We start from the raw sequence: 19,644 nt of genomic DNA, 5'->3' as shown, positions 1-19,644 counted from the left end.
CTTAGACGCAATCTTAAAAATTGCCCCGGGAACTAATAGCCGGAAACCTGACTTTTTCATTATAAAAACACAACATACTAATATCTTTACATTTCTCAACATGTTTAACCAAATGACGCCTAATCGGCCATGTCGAGTACTGGCAAACCGTACACTCCTGCCATTTCGACTCCCCTTCCTAATTTGTTTACCGGATATACGTCATGTTTGAGGCGGGCATTGCGGAAGTCGGTGTGAGAAGAGGTAAAGGAAACTTCGGGCTACGAGAAGCTTGGTATGGAATGTTGTGAAGAAGCTTATTTTAGAAATATATTTCGGCCTCCTATTTAGGGTTTTTGGGCAGGTCGATGTCAGGAGTCGTAATTTGCGGCCTAATCCGGCGTGCAGGATCTGTTAAGGCCGAGGCACCCTAGATTTGGTTAGGCCTCATTTGTTTACGTTTGCGTACCATGTGTAGCCAAAGTATCTTGAGCCGTTTGTAATAACTTTTCATAGGGGTTGTTGGTCCGCGATTGACGCGTTTTGAAGGTTGCAGCTCAGTGGTTTGTTTACCTGATGTACAATGTAGTTTGAATTCTTTTTTTACTCTTTATTTTAAACATTTAGCATCTAACTTCTCGTGGTGGTGGGGGGAGCTGCATTTATTAAATCTTATGAGACACTATCAGGGGTTTTCTTGGTGTTTTTTTTTATTTGCAATTCGAATCCAGGCCACTAGTATGGTGAATTAAGTGTTTACACCTTCAGAGCTTCTGTGGGTCCTTTTTCTGCTCTATAGGCTTTCGTTGTAGTCTCTTTTTTGATAAATGTGTGCTGGTCAGCACTGAATGGTGTGCATGGTCACCATACTGTTACTGGGCTGCTCTTGCTGGTTGGGGTGAGAGTTTCTGGGCTTCCCATGGCTGTGCCATCTTATATTGATCTGCTTCCTAAATGTATGTTCCATATAGTTATTTAGGTATTTAACTTTTGTATTCCTCTGTATTATATCAGAGCTCTCAAAGTGCTATGTATCGGGAATGGATACTTCCTTGTGACCCTCTTAGGGTACAAATCATAATTGCTGTTCATTAGGTTAGTGGTCAAAATTAACACCCACTCTCTTTGGTTCTTGTATTGGTAAAAAAACCTAAATATATTTTTTGAATCTGTGGTTCCTAGTTATCTGTTGTATAGTGTTTATTTTTCTTTACATTAGTGCCCTTGGTAAATATGAGCAAAAGAGTGTTGTGAAAATGTCTTTATTGTTTAACCATTTTTCCTTCCAAAAATACATCAAAATATTAAGCCCTCATGAATATCAAGCAATTGCAAATTCAAAAAAGGTTTGTCTCCTCCCCCCAAAAAGTTGAATAAATGTGTGCTACAGATATAAGCACCCCTATGAACTCATATGAGAAAAATATATTAGTGCACCTGGGTGACTAGGAACAGGACATTGTTAAATTGTGACTTCCTGGTTCACAGGGGTGTACATATTAGGTACTACATAGGCCAAATTCCCCTTGTCTTTCATCGCAATGGGTGAGACCAAGGGATATAGCTGTGATGTGTGGCAAAAGGTTGCAACTGGCTATTAGAAAACAGCAAAAGCATTGAAAATGCCCATTTCCACCATCAGGGCAATTAAAAAGTTCCAGTCAATTGGAAATGTTATGAATCAACCTGGAAGCGGATTATCTCAACGCACAGTGAAGAGGACAGTTTGAGTGGTCAAAAATTGGTCACAGCTGGAGAATTGCAGAACTTAGTTGCGTCTTGGGGTCAGAATGTCTCCAAAACTACAGTCCGACGTCACCACAAGTTGTTTGGGAGGGTTTCAATAGCCTTTACTCTAATCCAAAAACGAACTCAACCATCTTTGGTTTGCCAGAAACTATTGGACCTTCAAATGGGATCGGGTTCTATGATCAGATGAAACTAAAATAGAGCTTTTTGGCAATAAACACCAAAGGTGGCTTTGGTACACACGCACACACGCACACACGTACACATGTACACACGTACAGTACCTCATGCCCACGGATCAATATGATAGTGGCTCTTCAATGTTTTGGGGCTTTTTTTCTGCCAGAGGACCTCCAACCTGCCTCCAGCTACATCTTAAAATTGCTCATGGTTTGGGATCTTCCAGCAATGGTCCAAAACATACATCAAAATTAACACAAGTGGTTTACTGACCACATTAATGTCCTACCATGGCCATCCCAGTCCCCTGACTTGAACTCCCATAGAAAACCTGAGGGGTGAACTGAGGAGGAGAGTCCACCAGCATCACCCTTGAAATTTAAAGGGTCTGGAGACATTCTGTATGGAGGAATGGTCTCAGATGCCTTGCCATGTATTCTCTAACCTCATCAGACATCATATGAGAATATTCTGTGCTTACCTCCCTTTGCCATGATAAAAGCTCTGGGTATGGACTAAAAGCATGCCAATAATTGTACCACACATTTATACATCTTTTTTTTTTGGCTAAACCTCTTTTGTGTTCGCAATTGTTTGATATCCATGTGATAACAGAATATTTTTGTGTATGTTTTTTTAACATAAGGTTAAACAATAGAATTTTTCACAGCATTCTTTGCTTATATTTACCAAGGGTGTCAATATTAGTGGAGGGCGCTTTTATATAATTTTATTCTGAGGAAATAAAATTTTTTTTTTAATTAAATGTCTAATTAAAAAAAAAAGTGTTGTTGGCGTGTGAGTGTATGGTGCTTTGTGTGTTAATGTATGGTCATGTATTAGTGTATGGTGTTGGCGCGTCTGACTAAGCATATGATAGCTTGTGTGTCTCTTACCGTATGATAGAGTGTGTAAGTGTATATTAGTTACCATTTATCAATTAACTTTATATACTAATATTTTAATGTGTTCATTTATCGGCTTATAAAATGGAGTAATGTTTTTGGTAATTTATTCATCAATAAAGTTAATATATTTGCCTGATATTTAAATGATGAATACTATATTAAAACCTTTCTATTTATTACATATATTTTTGTGATGTTTTTATTATCTTTAGAATGAGGCATATTTCTTATGATACAAACATATATAATGGGACTTTTTAAATATATGAAAAATGAAACATAATGTGGACACTGTCTCCTACGTTAAAAGTGAAGTCTTAAGGGAAAAAAAAAAGTTTTCTCCACTTGCCTTTAATGAATGTATTTTATTTTCTTTAGAAACAACTTTAAAAATCAGTAAATATGGTACTTAAAAAGAAAAACAAAAAAAACCATTAAGCTATTTTCAATGTTACCGTATTTTTTTCTTATATTATATCTTCCAGAAACCACAGACATCGTGGGAGTCATTCAGTGTGAGTACAGGATTAGTGCTTGTCTTAGAAGGGACCGTAACATTGGTAAGATGAAAGCAGATTGGGAGCCACGTTGGAAGCAGCAGTCTGCTTTTCCTGACTTCTGTGTCCCAAATGAGCAGTTTGCCTTATCGTGCTCCCAAGAACAGCGCTGGTCTACACAGAATACCCCATCACCAGGTTGACACAACTATGGCCTTAATGTTTAGCACTGGCAGTAAGTGCACTGTGGCACGGCAAATGTAGAGTAACAATAAGGTAGTTCCACTAACGTTTTAAATTAGCAATGTGATTCATTTATAATCGCATACTGAATGCTAACGTGCCTATTAAAGGAAAGCAAATGCTTAAAATGTTCTGAATCCTTATTTGATCAGATATTCTGAGTATGAGAATTATTAGGGTTGTGTAATGTCCACTTTTTACAATTGATTTGCATAGAAACAAATATCTGTTTTTTTTATAGGACAACTCAACATGTTAAACCTGACAATTGGGGAAATGAAAAGCTATAGGCGTTTCATTCAGTTTTAATTTCTGATTTATGTTTTGTTTTTCAATCAGTCTGTATAACACTTGCTTGTTATCTACCTCTATTGTTTTTAAGAGAGGGGGAGTTTTTTCCTACCCAGGTGAAGAATTTGAAGAATCAGAACTGGACATTTTTTTTTTGTTTTTTTTAATATACAAATATTTTGAGCTACACCTTTTCTGTTTTGCTCATCTGAAGATTTTTCTCTAGATTTTTTTTTGTACTGGCTGCCACAGAGTCATCTCTTCGTTTGTAGAGAAGCTGCTAATAGCACATTGGGGATTTTCCACCCATTATATATGTGCCCCCCCCATCCTCTCCACCTTCATTTTCAACTGGACTGCCCCTTGTTCTGTTAGGCCTTTATAAAATCAGCCTTGTGCCACTACACCCTTTTTTCCATGCCTGCTTACCCAAATTAACTCTTCAATTGCTGGTTCGTTCGGCCTACAGGAGAAAGGATTTGAAATTGAGGACTGAGAGCTCCATTGAAATTATAGAGGTAATTATTTAAATGTGGGAATAAATAGTATTTATATAAACAAATACAGAGCAGGTGTCTTCCAAAATAAAATGACATTAGTAATGTGCTTATTTGCTAATTGTTTGTACAATGGAACATTAATTTGTGAGCATTTTTTTTTTAATTTTAGCACATTGAGGTGTACACATCCTGATCACCTCTGGCGAAAAAAAAAAAAAAAAATACCCTATCTGATATCTACAGAAATCTTAGCGAACATGTCCGGCCAGGGAGACGACTGTTACTTTTTCTTCTACTCCACCTGCACCAAGGTACTGATCTTGCATTTCATAAAGGGGAACTGTGGGTGGCTATTGATGATGGCAGTAAGGCTAAAGCAACATTGCCCATATACTTGGGGTGCAAGCATTAAAAAAAATGTACTAGTTTAAAATCTATACATTCCATAATTATTCACCATAATACACATCAAATATTTTTCGTAAAAAGAAAAATAAACATGTTGAATGGTTCATTTAGTGAATAATTCTTATTTTAGTACGTGGTAGTATAAAACAAGTACGACATAGTAAATGTGTCGAGATTAGTTTGCCGTTATATCCTCTGCCCCGTTCACAGAGGTAAGCATTAAGTCATTTGTGGTGTTCTTGCCCGCAGGGGGACAGCTGTCCGTTCCGCCACTGTGAGGCTGCAATCGGAAGTGAAACTGTTTGTACTTTATGGCAAGAAGGACGCTGTTATCGTCAGGTCTGCAAATTCCGGCACATGGCTATTGATGTAAGTTTCCCAGCACTCTGCAGGCTTTTACCTCATAATAGAGGTGCCAGTATCTACCATATCTGTTAAAATCTGTCCAAAACTAAAGCTGTTGGAAGGACAATTATCTAATGCAGCATTGCATCATCGTTGCGTAATCATGCCCTGCTGTTTCTTTTTATGTACCCTGTAAAACAGACATTTCTTCTTGTCAGCTGTGCTAGTTTGGTGCATCAGCATACAGTTTAAAAGTACTGTTAATTATATTACATCTACAAATAATTATTTGGATTTCAATCTTTGCAGAAGAAACGAAGTGAAATACCATGCTACTGGGAAAATCAGATGTCCGGCTGCCAGAAAGCTAACTGTGCCTTTTATCATTACAAAGGGCGTTTTGTGGACGGGGCCTTTCTACCTCCCAGCAAGAGTAAGTAAGAGTTGTAAAAGGAGAATTCTGATGGACTTTTTTTTTTTCTTTGAGCCTTAAATTCAGTACTTTATAAAGTAGTGTATTTTAGCATTCAAGAAATGCTAAGTAGAAATGTCTTACCAGGAAACGCGATGATTGCGAAGCAGCGGGTATGCGGTAGCTGGTCCATAGCAGGAGCTTTAAAAGAGCGGCAAATAAGTAGGAAACAATGGTCTGTGTTGGAGACACAGTATATTGTGTTGCCTGTTCCTAAGGGGACACCCCAGTGTGCACCAGTTGTGTAGGTCTTGTCTAGTGAATATAGTAAAATAAACTAGTCTGCTTACTTAAAAAAAAAAACAAATTACGTTTTGTAATAAAACTAAATATTGAGTTCTCAAATAAAGTATAATTTAGATTTTTACTTTATCCACAGCCCTCATGCCCATGCCTGAACCCCCAGAGGCTGAACCCACAGTGTCTCAGTTACAAGTGGCACAAAACAAGATTTCTGTGGCTCCCACACCACAGTTACGTGGGGTAAAAAAAATGGAGGCAAATGAAAATGTTCCGAGCCCAACACATCCGCCTGTGGTGATCAATGCTGCGGATGATGATGAAGATGATGATGGTGAGTAGTGGTGTTTTATTCTATGTTACAAAGAAATTGGTGATTACAGCTCCAAATAATACAGCATTCGTAATCAACGCTACGGATGATGATGTAGAGGATGGTGGTAAATAGTGTTTTGATCTTACTTAGTACAAAGAAATGGGTAATTACACTTCCAATGATACCGCTATTTATGCTGTGTGCTATTATATGATTTCATTTAATGTTTTTTGTGTGAAATTCTTCTCCTTGGCGAACATAAATATATTCTTCATTATTGCAGCACAGGTTAGATTAATCAAGTTTAAAACAAATGTACTGAATGGCACCATACTGTGCTGTAGTGTAAAAATTCTTGCTCCTTTTTTGCAGACCAATTTTCTGAAGAAGGAGAAGATTTAAAAAATTCCAGTCAGCAGCATCTGTCACCTGGCAATCAACAAGGTGTGCGTGGCATCTCTACAAAAAAAGCAGCAACACCTAAGAAAGGTAATTAAATATGAAACAATCACAAATAATTTATGCCAACAACAGAAATGTAAGACAAAGAAAATCAGTTCTTATTACAACATGTACTTGAAGAACTTATTTTCCAAACGTTTTTGTAATATTTTTTGTTCATAATTTACGTATCTTTTTATAAACAAACTAATTTCTGTGTTTTAAGGGCAATTCAAATAGTATCTATACCTTTCTGAATTTGCGTTTTCTTGAGAGGTTGAAATTAAGCTTTTTTTCTGCAGGTGACAGTTTGAATTTTGGCATTAAAACACTAGAGGAAATAAAGTTAAAAAAACACAAAGTGAGGGAATGTGCCCAAGAACGTAAGTTTAATTACGAAAAAAAGCCTTTTTTTATTTTTTTTTTTTAAATATATTTATTGCACATTGACCATGGGATATGTACAGTATTAATAAATAAAAAAGTGGGTGTCACCTAGATGTTTTAGGCTAGAAATTTTCACCTTTATCATTTAGAGTACCTACCAACATGAATTTGTTTTTTTTTACCCCACCTCTTCACTGTTTTGATAATAGTCTGATCATTATATTATTTGTAAGCTTAACGGCAGTTTTGTCTTACCCTTTTTTACATGTATATACTGTAAGAGCTGCTGTGTAAATTGTTGCCGCTATATAAATAAAAGATAAAAACGATTTGATCCTCGGTGAAAAGGCTATGCCTAACTTTCTCAAATACCTTGATCCAAATACCTTTATCATAGTGATCTTTAGATCTAGAGTTGTCGCCACATACTTCGCAAATGGAGAATGAATACGTTGACCTAATAGATGGTGTGGTTTAAATGTAGCTAAAGACTCTCTGCGTTTATATCCTGCAGATGTAGCCGCCTCGGTTGCTCAAAACACGGGCCCCTCTGATACTCAGGTTTCTGAAATGGTTGTACCAATAGTCCGAACTGTCACTTTCTCAAAAAAGAAAGGTAACTAAGTTTTAATCGGTGCTTTCCACATTGCCATTTCTTTATTTTAGTCTGGAATATTACACTGTCACAGGGCAATCGATTCCGTCGTCTCTTTAAAGATACTTTAGGTTTTGAATCCAGGTGTTCGTTACGAGTGACTAATTTTCTGCATTCCTCTTTAAACAGACCCATCCAATGTACGTCTGAGTTTGTCCCAGAGATTGGGGAAGCGTAAATTATCTGGACCCGATAGCCCACTGGGTAACTTTTTTTTCAAATATTTGCTCTGCTTTGTCTATCTCAGGCTGGATATCTTTTTTTGATACTTTTTATACATTTTTGCACCCATTTTGGCTTCTACAATTCTCGTCTCATTAGGTGAACAGCAGATTGTTTTCAAATGGGCATGGGCTCATGATTTTTATATTATCGGCTGTAATCTGTTAGTCTCTTGATTAAGTAGTATGCATTGTGTATGACACTCCATTAATTTTGACTTATGTAAGATTTTAAACTTTTGATAGCATAGTTTATTTTATTTTTTGCTTTCTTCATTTTAACAATCGTCACTGAAGGAGATCGTCTTCCTCCTGTGAAGAAAAATCTCTCTGAGAGACTCGGAAAGAAGGTCATGCCTGCTCAAAGTGGCCCCGAAAGTCTATCAAAAAAAGGTACTTAACTGCTTCTGTAGTCTTTAGTTGATCTCTTTGCCAGAGCAGCATTTGGGAACATTATCCATAATAATATGTTTGCTTTACTTTAGATATATCGAGAATTTTTCCGGCTATGTAATCGCTAACCTGGTTTTTCATTAGGTTGTTTGCTTATATTGTATTTTAAATACTATTTCTGTATGCATCTCTCCTATTTGTGCAACTTAGCATTTATCTGTCACCAACTATGTTTAAATGACCATGTCCACTCAAGGTAGGGAATATAATCTATACATTAAGCACTTAGAAATCTCAAATTAAATTAATTTACTCATTTAATAGTTGTCTGGTACTGTAAAAAGCAGTTACAGCTGTCAGTGTCCAGATTAAAACCACCTCTTGTGACCCAGTATAGCTTCTTCCCACTTGATTCTGTGATGAAAGAGAGTACAATGTTGGTTTGCTTTTTACTCTTTTATGCCGAGAGTAGGCATCAGGCAAGTATGTAAAATTATACCTCCTAATAATGTTTAATAGAGGTTGAAGTGCGCCAACTCTTGCAAAGCACTTATGATCCATCCAGGAATATGTAAAAATCAAGAGCCTTAATCTGAGAAACATTGATGTACATTTTATAAATTCTCTAACATCTTTCCCTTTGCAGTTCAGTTTCCCCGTTTTGTAAAGGATCGGCTGGGGTTACCTGCAGAGCAGAACAGTGCAGAAACAGGTATTGTCATGAAGTTGAACTTATGAGGTGGTTTCTACTGTTTTTTATTAATACATTCATGCAAGATTTAATTATTCAGTACTATGATCAGCTAAGGGTTGTTCTCCTGTAAGCCTCTGTTGGGACCATTACCTACGCAGTATTTGCACATACAGTATGTCTGTCTATTACACTGAACGTATATATGTGCCCATCAAGGTAATGGCAAGACTGAGCACCACAGACAGGCATGTCATGTCTGGTTTTTTTTCCACTCCTGCCTAAAACTTATCATATCTGCGCAAAATGTACTAGAAATTCTTTTAACACAGGCTACCACAACAGCCCAGATATCCTCTAAATGCATTAAAGTTCCCATTGATAAACTTATGATCTGCTACCTACCTACAGAACCGTAACCATGCACACCCACACAGTATGTTTTGGAAAGAAGAAAGCAGTATAATTTTACACATAGATTCTCTATTGGTCTACTTTTGACTTGACTTAAACACTTGGGAGTAACTCTTTGATGTCCTGTAATTTACTGAGTATAGTAACTGCACGTAGCTAACTACCTGTCTGCATCTTGCAGAGAGAGCTGCCAACCCAGCTGCTAAGTTCCATATTAAGACACTTGAAGAGATTCGTCAAGAAAAAGCTAACATTAAAAAGGACCACCCAGATAATCCCACAAATGTAAAGCAGAGTTTGGCGCCCAGTCGCTCTCCTGTTCACGTTAAAACTTTTTCTGAAATACAAGCAGAAAAGAGAAAGAGGCAACTTAAAGAGGAAATCCAAAAGGTTGACAGAAAAACAGCTGGTGATTGGTTAGAGGACACGTCGAAGGTTGGCCTTCAAGAGGATGAAGCACATAAAAGTTTAGATGTACATAAGACAAAACAAAAGCCAGACGTCCAGGATAAAGTGAAGCAGAGCATCAGAGCTCACAAGGAGAAGGCGCAGATTATCAGAGATGAGAACACTAGCAACAGTGAGGAAAAAAATCAATCCACAAAAATTTCACGGGTCCCAGTCAGTGTTAAGGAGATAAAAGAAACATCCAAGGCTGCCGAGGAAATCAAAGTAAAAACCTTAGAAGAAATCAGAAGAGAGAAAGCTCTTAGACTCCAACAAGGTGTAAAATCACAAAAAGAAGAAAATACTGTCAAATCTACTCCATCCATCCACAGAAGAATATTACGCATCTCAAAACCAGCTGGTGAGCAAAGATCTCTGCCTATGAAATTATTTGTCGTAGATCTGTTTTAACCCCACGAAAGAAATAATTTTTCCTTTTGTTGTGACTATAGATACAAACCTTGACCAAAGAACAGAACCAAGAACCACTAAAACTCAAGAAAAAGAGCCTGTTATGGTGAGAACTTTTTGAAACTTTTTTTTTTACTTTGCTGTATCTTTTACTTAATATTTACTTTTCAAGCTTCTTATATATGTATAATGTTTGGCAAGGTCAGGAATGTTACGTTTGCATGCAGACTGCCAGTTAACATGAAATACACTCTACCTCCACTCACACTTATAACATAAATGGGCTCAAACACAGAAATTGACAGTTTTTCCTGACATTGAGACTCGGACCAAAATCGGTTCTTGTTTTTTTAGATTTAAAATACCTTTGTTCAAAATAGTTTATTTACTTGACCCCTCTGTTTTACCTGCCCTTGTTAAACGATGCAGGCAGAAGGTGCATATCATATTTTGTTTAACATGTGTGCAACTGCTAGAGCTTGTGATGCTTAAAGGTTTTCAATGTTTGACACTTGTGGGATCTCGTTTTTAGGTATATTAGGTGCTGCTCTCCGGTTTGCGCGTCTTTACTTTCATCATGTTTTTGGCTGTATACTGTTGAATTTTGTCACTTGAATGCTAATACACCTATCTATGTACCTATCCAGCCATTGCCAGAAGAACAGCAGAGGGAGAAGAGTCCGGCAGAAAAAGTCGATGTCGAAATGCATCCTATAGACCATTCAACTACGCCTCCCGTTGTCGAGATGCCTACTGGTGATGACTTGGTACAGTCCAGGAAACCCAATTTAAAGACCCCCAAGAAAAAAATAAAAGGTAAAGTACAAGGGAAAGGAAACAGAATTTCATCTTTCGTTTAGAAACCAATGTAAAACCTGTGATATACATAAACATTTTAAATGGCCTTAAGTGTCACATCCAATGTCAGAATGTCAGGAGGACATTGCTTTACTGTTACATATTGAACTAGTCTAACGCTAGAAAACTATTTCTAAGTAAACTCCAAGCACGCACTTTGAAAATCAAACAAATTTGTTCTTTCTCCACATAGTAGGTCCTGTTCCTGTGTGTGGTGGCCAATAGCCAGACACCTGCAATTAATTACATGACCCCAGTTGCCTTATTTTTATGTGGATTCAATTGCTATCAGTGTTAGATATCCAAAGTTTGTGTTACTTTTAAATATTGACAGTTTTCAAATTTTTAAAAACTTTGACAAAATGGTTCAACTATTTTCACATTTGTTTATGCGTTGTTGTGTGGCTTTTGCCATCAGTCACAGCACATCAGTCGTTGGGTACAATTGTGTAAACAGGGAGACAATACTTGTTTTATTTTTTTTTTTTTTTTTTTTTTTTTTTTTTTTTTTATTAGAAAAGTATAAAGTATACAGACAGAAAATTCATAAATATACGACTATTTTAAAGACATTCGGAGTCTAATATATAATCAGCATACATATAGACAGACACAAATATAAACATATAAATATATTGTTTCAAATAAACATTGGGGAGGAACCTCAGAGGAGAGAAGAAAATTATTTCCATTATATTAATTATTGGGTTTTTATTTTTTTATTTTTGTCTCGCAATGTCCTGGGCTTTTTTTAGCCAATTAAGGTAAGTCCATGTAGTTCTACCCGTTATATCGAAAGACCAGCTAATGTCCTTTTCCATATTGAGTTGATGGATCAGCTGAGATAAGTAGTGGTCCATATGAAACAACTCAGTAGATTTCCAATTTCTAGCTATTATTATTTTTGCAGCTGCTAGGCAGTGTATCACTAGCGGTCTTTTTTCTTTTGGTATATGTGCTATATTTAAAAGGAGCAACGCAGTCTTGGGGTCCCTATCAACTTTTATATTCGATAATTGATAAAACGATTCAAAGGCATATTTCCAAATTGGAGAGACTAATTTGCAAAGCCACCACATATGTAGAAAAGAGCCGTCTTGATCACCGCATCTCCAACAATTAGGGGCCACATGAGGATACATTTTATTTAATTTTTTGGGGGTTAAATACCATCTATATAATAATTTATATTGATTTTCTACTAAGTTTAGACAATGAACTACCTTATTTATTTGGTAGGCAGCTGTATTCCATTCTTTTAGAGGTATTTTTAAATTTAAATCATTTTCCCAGGATCTTAAACTTGTAGGTGTAGAAGTTTTGTTGCTTAATCTCATTAATTCATTACATTTAGTCACCAGTTTATTTATTTTTTTATGGGAAAAGATAACCTCAAGAGAATTGTTCAGAGGGCTAGTAGACAGTAAGTGTTTTCTCAGAAAACTTATAATACGTAGATATTGGAACATGTCTTTATTAGAGAGTTGTATCTTTTCAACCAAGTCTGAAAATAGACAGATCTCATTATTTGTCATTATATCAGAGAAGGTTAAAGTATTTAGAATTGAACATCGATCCAATGTAAAGTCCTCAATAATGTAATGTAAAGTTTTTATGTGTACTGTTTTTATGACTTTATTATGTAAACCTATTCTTTTTTTTATTATATTCCATTCTAATAAAGTTTGAATTAAAGTCAACAATACTTGTTTTAATGATGCCACAATTGGATTTCATTTTCTGTTTTCAGGAAAAGCAAAGGTTAATGTGGAGCCGCTTATGATGAAAAATCACTCGCCAGTCAAAAGTGCAGTGAAAAGGAAAGCACAAGAGAGCCTGTCATTGGCTTCTGTGAGACCCCTGAGCACAACTAATGGTGTACCTGTAACCGTAGAAGAAAATACTAATAAAGCCTCTATAGTAAGTCAATATCTCATGATAAATTATACGTTTTCTTAACCTGTTTCGATTGCCTTATCCTCTGGAGACTGAATTCGTTTCTGTCTGTGTCTGTAGTAAACTAGAAGGTCATTGGTTGACTCAGGCCATATAGGAAAAGTGTAAAGTTACATATTTTTTAGACTCCGGTGGCATTTTCTTCAAAGGGATGTATAACTTCATGGATGCTAGTTTATACACTATGTGAACAAAAGTATTGGAATGACTGAGCAATACACCAGCTTGGGAATTTGTCTGACATTAATATGTTGTCCCCCCACCCCCCTGCCACAGCTATAACAGCTTCCACTCTTCTGGGGACGCTTTCCACAAGATCTTGGAGTGTTTCCGTGGGAATGTTTTGCCCATTCATCCAGTAGAGCATTTATGAGGCCAGGTACTAATGTTGGATGAGAAGGCTTGGATTGCAATCTCTGTTACAGTTCATCCCAGAGGTGTTCAATGTTGAGGTCAGGGCTCAGAGTGGGCCAGCCAAGTTCTTCCACACCGAAGTCATCCAACAATGCCTTTACAGACCTTGCTTTGTGCAAAGTAAAGACAAATCTTAATGCTTCAGCATACCAAGACATTTTAGACAATGCTATGTGGGAACAGTTTAGGGAAGACCCTTTTCTATTGCAGCATGACTGTGCCCCAGTGCACAAAGCAAGGTCCATAAAGACATGGTTGGATGACAGAGCTCTGACCTCAACTCCATCAAACACCTTTGGGATGAACTGGAATGGAGATTGCGAGCCAGTCCTTCTTGTCTAACAATGGTGCCTGACCTCACAAATAATCTACTGGATAAATTTTCCCACAAAAAATACTCCAAAATCATGTGGAAAGCCTGCTCAGGAAAATGGAAGTTGTTGTACATTAGTTTGTGTGTTTTTCATTGAGATAATGGAGCACCATAACTTCTGTTTCATCCCCCATATTGTGTAAAGTGCTGTGTTAATTGTCACATACTTAAAACAATACTTGAATTAACTGTTTAATAAAAACAAAGAATTATGAAGAGCTATAGATATAAATCCCTACGTCTGCTTAGTGCTTATCGCTCATGTATTTCATATATTGCAGCAACAGATTGCGACAGACGCCTCACCTAGGGAAGAATCCTCTGGCAGCAAGTTGTCACCCAAACAACATAAAGAAAGGTAAAACGGACCTCAGTTCATAAATCTTAAATAAAATTAAAAGTATTGTTAAACCTTGATAGCTGTATTTTTTAAGTAATATTTTTGCCAACACAGAATAACTTATGTACCATGTTAGCCTGAAAACAAGTTTTGTTTCTATGTACATAAGAGGCTGCCAATATGGTAGAAAAATGTATGGGCATATCTTTCTTCCCTATATCTTTGTCTGATGTCAGTTTGTTGGCAGAAAATAAAGCAAGAAGAAAATGTATAAAAGTTTTCACTTCGTAGTTTTTATTTAAGCAAAAAAAATGAAATTTCGCTGTAAGAAATGTATTAGAGCTTCATATACTTTAATCTGACCACTCAAATGCTAGGATATTTGATCAACAGGAATGCTAGATGGGGTTAGCCCGGAGACATACAATTTCAGTTTGTTTTTTATTTATATACCGTATTTATAACCCTGATTATAAGATGACCCCCCCAATCTGAATATTAATTTAGGGAAAAAGTCTGATTATAAGACGACCCTATAGGAAAACAGTTTTACCAGTAAATGTTAATTCATGTAAACTGTTTTTAAAATAAAGGCTATGATTGAGAAAAATATTTTTATTTCCTTTTATTTTCCAACCTGCCCCCCCCTACGCAGTTCGCAAACGTCAACTTCCGCTGCAGCCGGAAGGAGGTGCGGTTAGCAGCGGGGGTTGTCTGAGACCACCGGTGCGGGGAACTCTGATCTTTTACACCGGTGCAGGGAACTCTCCTAACTGACAGTCGGGGACGGTCTGCGCGATGGACGCAGACAACCTCCACTGCTAACCGCACCTCCTTCCGGCTGCAGCGGAAGTTGTCTACGCGAATCACGTACAAGTCTACACGCTGCCCCGGCTAAACACACACACAAAACAGGAGGATCCAGGTCCCCTGCAGCGCTGCGGTCTGATTATAAGATGACCTCGATTATAAGACGAGGGGTCTTTTTCAGAGCATTTGCTCTGAAAATACCTTGTCTTATAATTGAGCAAATACGGTATAGATTTGTAGCTTCCAGTGTAACAATGTATACAATTCTACGCCCCAACTATTACATTATTCCAGCCATTTGAATGACAATGTATTGTTCTCAATACATATAAATGATAAAGCAAGAATAATCTATCCCAGTCCTTGAAGAGAGCAAACAGTCCACAGTCTTGAAGTATCCCACCATAAACACAGGCATCTCAATTATTCATTAAACTACTTGTTTTCAGGCAAAGATAAAGTGATAATCTCTGGCATATTTGCAGCACTCGAGGCCTTGAGAACATTATACACGTATAAAGTGTGGAAATAAACATCTCCCTCTTGTCTCCTCTAGTTTGGATCTTCCTGTTCCGGAGGCGAGTTGCGCCACCACTCCACAAGTTGTAGGAAAAATCCGCAGAGCCAGCAGCACTTCCACAGCCAAACCGTCACTGTCCGCAGAGGATGAGTTTGACAGTCTCATCTGGGAGATCTCCGATGGGAAATTGGAGGCAGAAATTGACCTGGACCCTGGCAAAGATGAAGATGACCTCTTATTAGAATTGTCAGAAATGATTGATAGCTGAGCAGAAGCAGGGCAAAACAAGCAACACCCAAAACTATTTTCTTCAGGGATAACCTAGACTCATCAGTGACTGACTCCCCACAATAGGGGGCACTGTGATTATTGTTTTTATCACCCTGTCACAACTCTGGGTGCAAACTCTCATCTGCCAGATCTTATCCAACTGGCATCCAGCACTTTTATAGAACTGATTATGTGACCCCCCAACTCACTGGGAAAATCTGTATGCTTTCTGATTGGAGCTGTCATTCTTACAACCCATAAACTGAAATATTGATGTTATATAAGCCAGTCTCTGTTATTTTGGGGTTAAGTCAACATAACAGTAGTTTTTATGTGATTTTTTTTTTTTTTTTTTTTTTATCTGTTAATGCGAGATGTAGTGTTTGTTTTTGTTTTTTTGTATGATATTTTCTTCTAGACATCACAACAGTAGCCAACAGATCTCAGTTTTTTTTTTTTTTTTTTATTATTCATTTGAATGGATATTCTGCCACCGTCCGCTTCACTAGAATGATTTTCCTCTCTGAACCATACTGCCCTTGGTTAAAAGCTGAGTGGGCTATTGCTACATTGTTACATGTTATTAGTTATTTTTACTTTTTATTTTAAAATATTTTCCTCCTGCTGAATTTTATTTAGGTTTTTTTATATATATATAATTGCTAATAGTGGAGCACGGCTATAAAGGTCAAAATAAAGTTAACTTTTGGCTCCAAGGTTACAAAATCTTTAAAAGGAACCCGATTTAAAAAAAAAAAAAAAGAGGCTTTTTATTTAACTGCAAGATATTAATTACGTAATAACAATTACTTTCCATTTTGCAAAAATACTTTGCCCTCAGAAACCAACTAACCATTTGCCACTTGGGCTTTATCGTCTGAAGGAAGTTCATACAATTTGATTGCCAACAAATTTGGTGGAAGCCTGAGATTGGACATATATCTTGGAATTTATCTTCAATTGTTTCTGTTTCTCTTTGGAGAGTAGTTGAGAAAATTATTGTATTAGTTTGAATGGACGAAAGGATGTTATGTGAATGTTTGTACCAAATAAAAAAAACAAAAAACCTTGGCAGCCTACACCTAATGGAATCTGAATGTGGATACTATATAGGTTATATGTACATCTGTTTCCAAATTTTCTTTTCCTTTTTTTAGTCAATTGTAACACTAAAGAAGACCCCTGGTTGAGCTCAGATTGTAACTCACCTCCCTAACATAAAGATTGTTTTGCTAATGCGTGCTGTACCCACTGTACAACTTGGCTGCTCAATTTCCTGAACAGGTAGGTACAGATTATTAAAATTGTTTGCACAATTGGTTGTCATGGTAGCCAATGAGCTAACTGATATCCATAAGGAAAGTCGATTCATTAAAGGACAAATTCATATGTATGCACACATGCTGCAGATTCACACCATGCTTAGATCATTTGTATACTTTTCTCATATTGTGTGTAAGGAAGGGATACTGTTAATTGTTTATTTAAAAAATGGGTAGCATAGTTTGTCATATTTTATACTGGAGTGAATAGCTGAATATCATTAAAAAGAAGAAAATGTTATCCAAAAGGGGTACAAAAAAAAAGACCTTTCTATGAATTCTCTTGAAAGGCATTTAACAAATCTTAATATGAAGTGTGAGTATGTAAAACTGAATTTGAAGGTGAGCCAAGATTTGTAGGTGAGATAAGCCAGCTCGTCATGCTGCAAAGTGGATTAAAATCTGAAATGTTGAATTTACATGCAAGCTCAGATTAGTTGGTGTATGTCAACTATGTGGTGTGCATAAGATGCTAAAGAAAATATGTAGCAATGCTGCAGATCAATAACTGATCGTGCTTTCCTCTCAATCCGGGCCTTTCTGCTCTAAACATAGATTAAGAAAAGAGAGCGTTTCCAATCAACAAAACATAACATGACTTTTAGGGCAAATTAGCCAAGCGACACCTAGCTACTACAGTTTCCATCATCTTATTTTTTACTCTAGATACTGGGCCAGGGTCTTCGCCCAATAATTGTAATCATACTTTTTTAGATTATGACTGTAGCCCCCACCCCTCTCTATTCTGCATTGCCATATAATTTGTTCCAATGTAGTATTCCATACTGGAATCTTATCTGATCTCCAGTTTTTTTTCAATGAAACTGTATAGTCGCCACCAATATATGTAAAATCAATGAAACTGCTTTTTTTGTATCTAATTTAAATGAAGAACATAAAATCTGTTTCCATAGTGGTTGTATCTTTTTTTGGGAGAGGGGGGAGTCTCCCAGTTTACTCCGACATCTCCCGCAGAGACCTGCCTCACCATGAAAACACTCTAGCAAGCTTTGATGGATCCATGTACCATCTATTGGCAGGTTTATATTCTATTTCTCTTTGATTCAAACTCAATATGTTTATATATATATATATATATATCATTTAAGATTTTATTACACATTTGAGGATATATTTTTATTTTAATATTTTATATTTTTCCCAGGGGGACATACTTTGTTAGGCTACAAATAATTTCTTTTAAACTAACTGTGAGAAATTAATTTTATACATTTATTCAGTATCTCTTCTTTTCTGATGGTTAATTCTTTCCCAAGGTAGTTCTTAATTCTACTCTACTCTATTGTTTCATAAATTTAAAAAAATGGTGAAATAGTTCTATGTATTCTAGATGGTTTCCCTAACCAAATAAAATTTGTGAAATAATTACGTGATAAGCTAAGCCAGCTATATGTGCATCATTCTAAATAAGAAAGACTATTTTGGTAGTACATAGGCCTTAATTATATTTATCCTGCCCCAGCAGGAAAAGCCCAGATTTCTCCATTCTTTTAAATCCTTGTTAGTTTGTGTCATCATAAGAGGTAAAAAAAAAACAAAAAAAAACCATCAGCATAGATAACTTTATTGGTATTTGAATTCATAAGTTGTTTATATACTCATTTGTACATCATATCAAAAAAAAATTTCTACTTCTTTAATGATATTTAGAGTCTTATTTTGCCTCAAATACTGATTTATCATAATATTTTCATGAATTCTAATGCCCAAGGGCTCCAAAGTTAAAATATAAATCGGGGTGACACTGGGCCCCCCTGTCTAGTTCAATTATATTTATTAAATCAGAACAAATACCAGGGCCAATCACCTGAGCTGAAAGGGAAGAGTGGAGAATTTTAATTGCCTCAATATTTAATATCCTGCCTTTAAATCCAAATTTCCTCAATACTCCAAATAGAAATCCTCTCCCAACTCTGTCAAAAGCCTTTTCAGCATCCATTGACAAGATTGTGATGGGATCTCCATCCCTCTCCTTCCAATAAGTTTCTTGAATTTTTTTTTTTTTTTTTAAAGAAAATCCCAGCTGATCGATCTATTTATTTCCCAAACATTGAAAGAAACTATGTGTATCTCAACACCATTCTTTCGGTCCTGACAGCCAGACAATACAATAATCAAAATTTCCCATACTGGTTAAACACATTACATAAATTGTACATCCTGTCTTGATGATAAAAATCCACCTCTCCAGACAGGTTAAGGTACACCTAATTTTAGGCATAACTCGTACCAGTTACTGTAACAAACGGTTATTACCAAGATAAAACTTATCGATAAAACAAATTATTTTAGTAACAAAGAGAGAGTAAATTATATATATATATATATATATATATAACAACTCTCACAACAAGTATTCTATAGCTGACCCCTATAATAATAATATCCTTGGAATGATCTCTTTTATAAAATGTGACTCATAAGGGTGCTTATATAATACAGCATAAAAATGAAAACTATATGTGAAAAGGTGTTTCACAGTGTTAAATGTAAGGCACCAAGCCTTATATATCCATATCCTAATGTAAATCACCATTAATAAAATATAAAACATATATACATGGTCTGCCGC

At 36.3% G+C, this 19,644-nt stretch overlaps 1 protein-coding gene across 1 annotated transcript; it reads left to right on the top strand.

Annotated features, from left to right (window-relative positions):
* Positions 1-200: 200 nt before the first annotated feature.
* ZC3H11A (zinc finger CCCH-type containing 11A) lies at positions 201-16,012 on the top strand. Its single transcript, XM_053454379.1, has 19 exons — positions 201-274; positions 3,302-3,331; positions 4,317-4,365; positions 4,517-4,658; positions 5,005-5,124; positions 5,410-5,533; positions 5,952-6,146; positions 6,501-6,617; positions 6,872-6,952; positions 7,471-7,572; positions 7,741-7,815; positions 8,130-8,225; positions 8,872-8,937; positions 9,512-10,138; positions 10,230-10,294; positions 10,836-11,004; positions 12,797-12,966; positions 14,071-14,147; positions 15,496-16,012. Exons 4-19 carry the CDS (start codon positions 4,605-4,607, stop codon positions 15,725-15,727), a joined length of 2,370 nt encoding a protein of 789 aa, XP_053310354.1. The 5' UTR covers positions 201-274; positions 3,302-3,331; positions 4,317-4,365; positions 4,517-4,604; the 3' UTR covers positions 15,728-16,012.
* Positions 16,013-19,644: the final 3,632 nt, after the last annotated feature.

Source organism: Spea bombifrons, chromosome 2 (assembly GCF_027358695.1).
Source record: "Spea bombifrons isolate aSpeBom1 chromosome 2, aSpeBom1.2.pri, whole genome shotgun sequence".
Classification (NCBI taxonomy): domain Eukaryota; kingdom Metazoa; phylum Chordata; class Amphibia; order Anura; family Pelobatidae; genus Spea; species Spea bombifrons.
The sequence above is the reverse complement of the archived record's forward strand: the minus strand, read 5'-3'. Positions and strand labels throughout refer to the sequence as shown.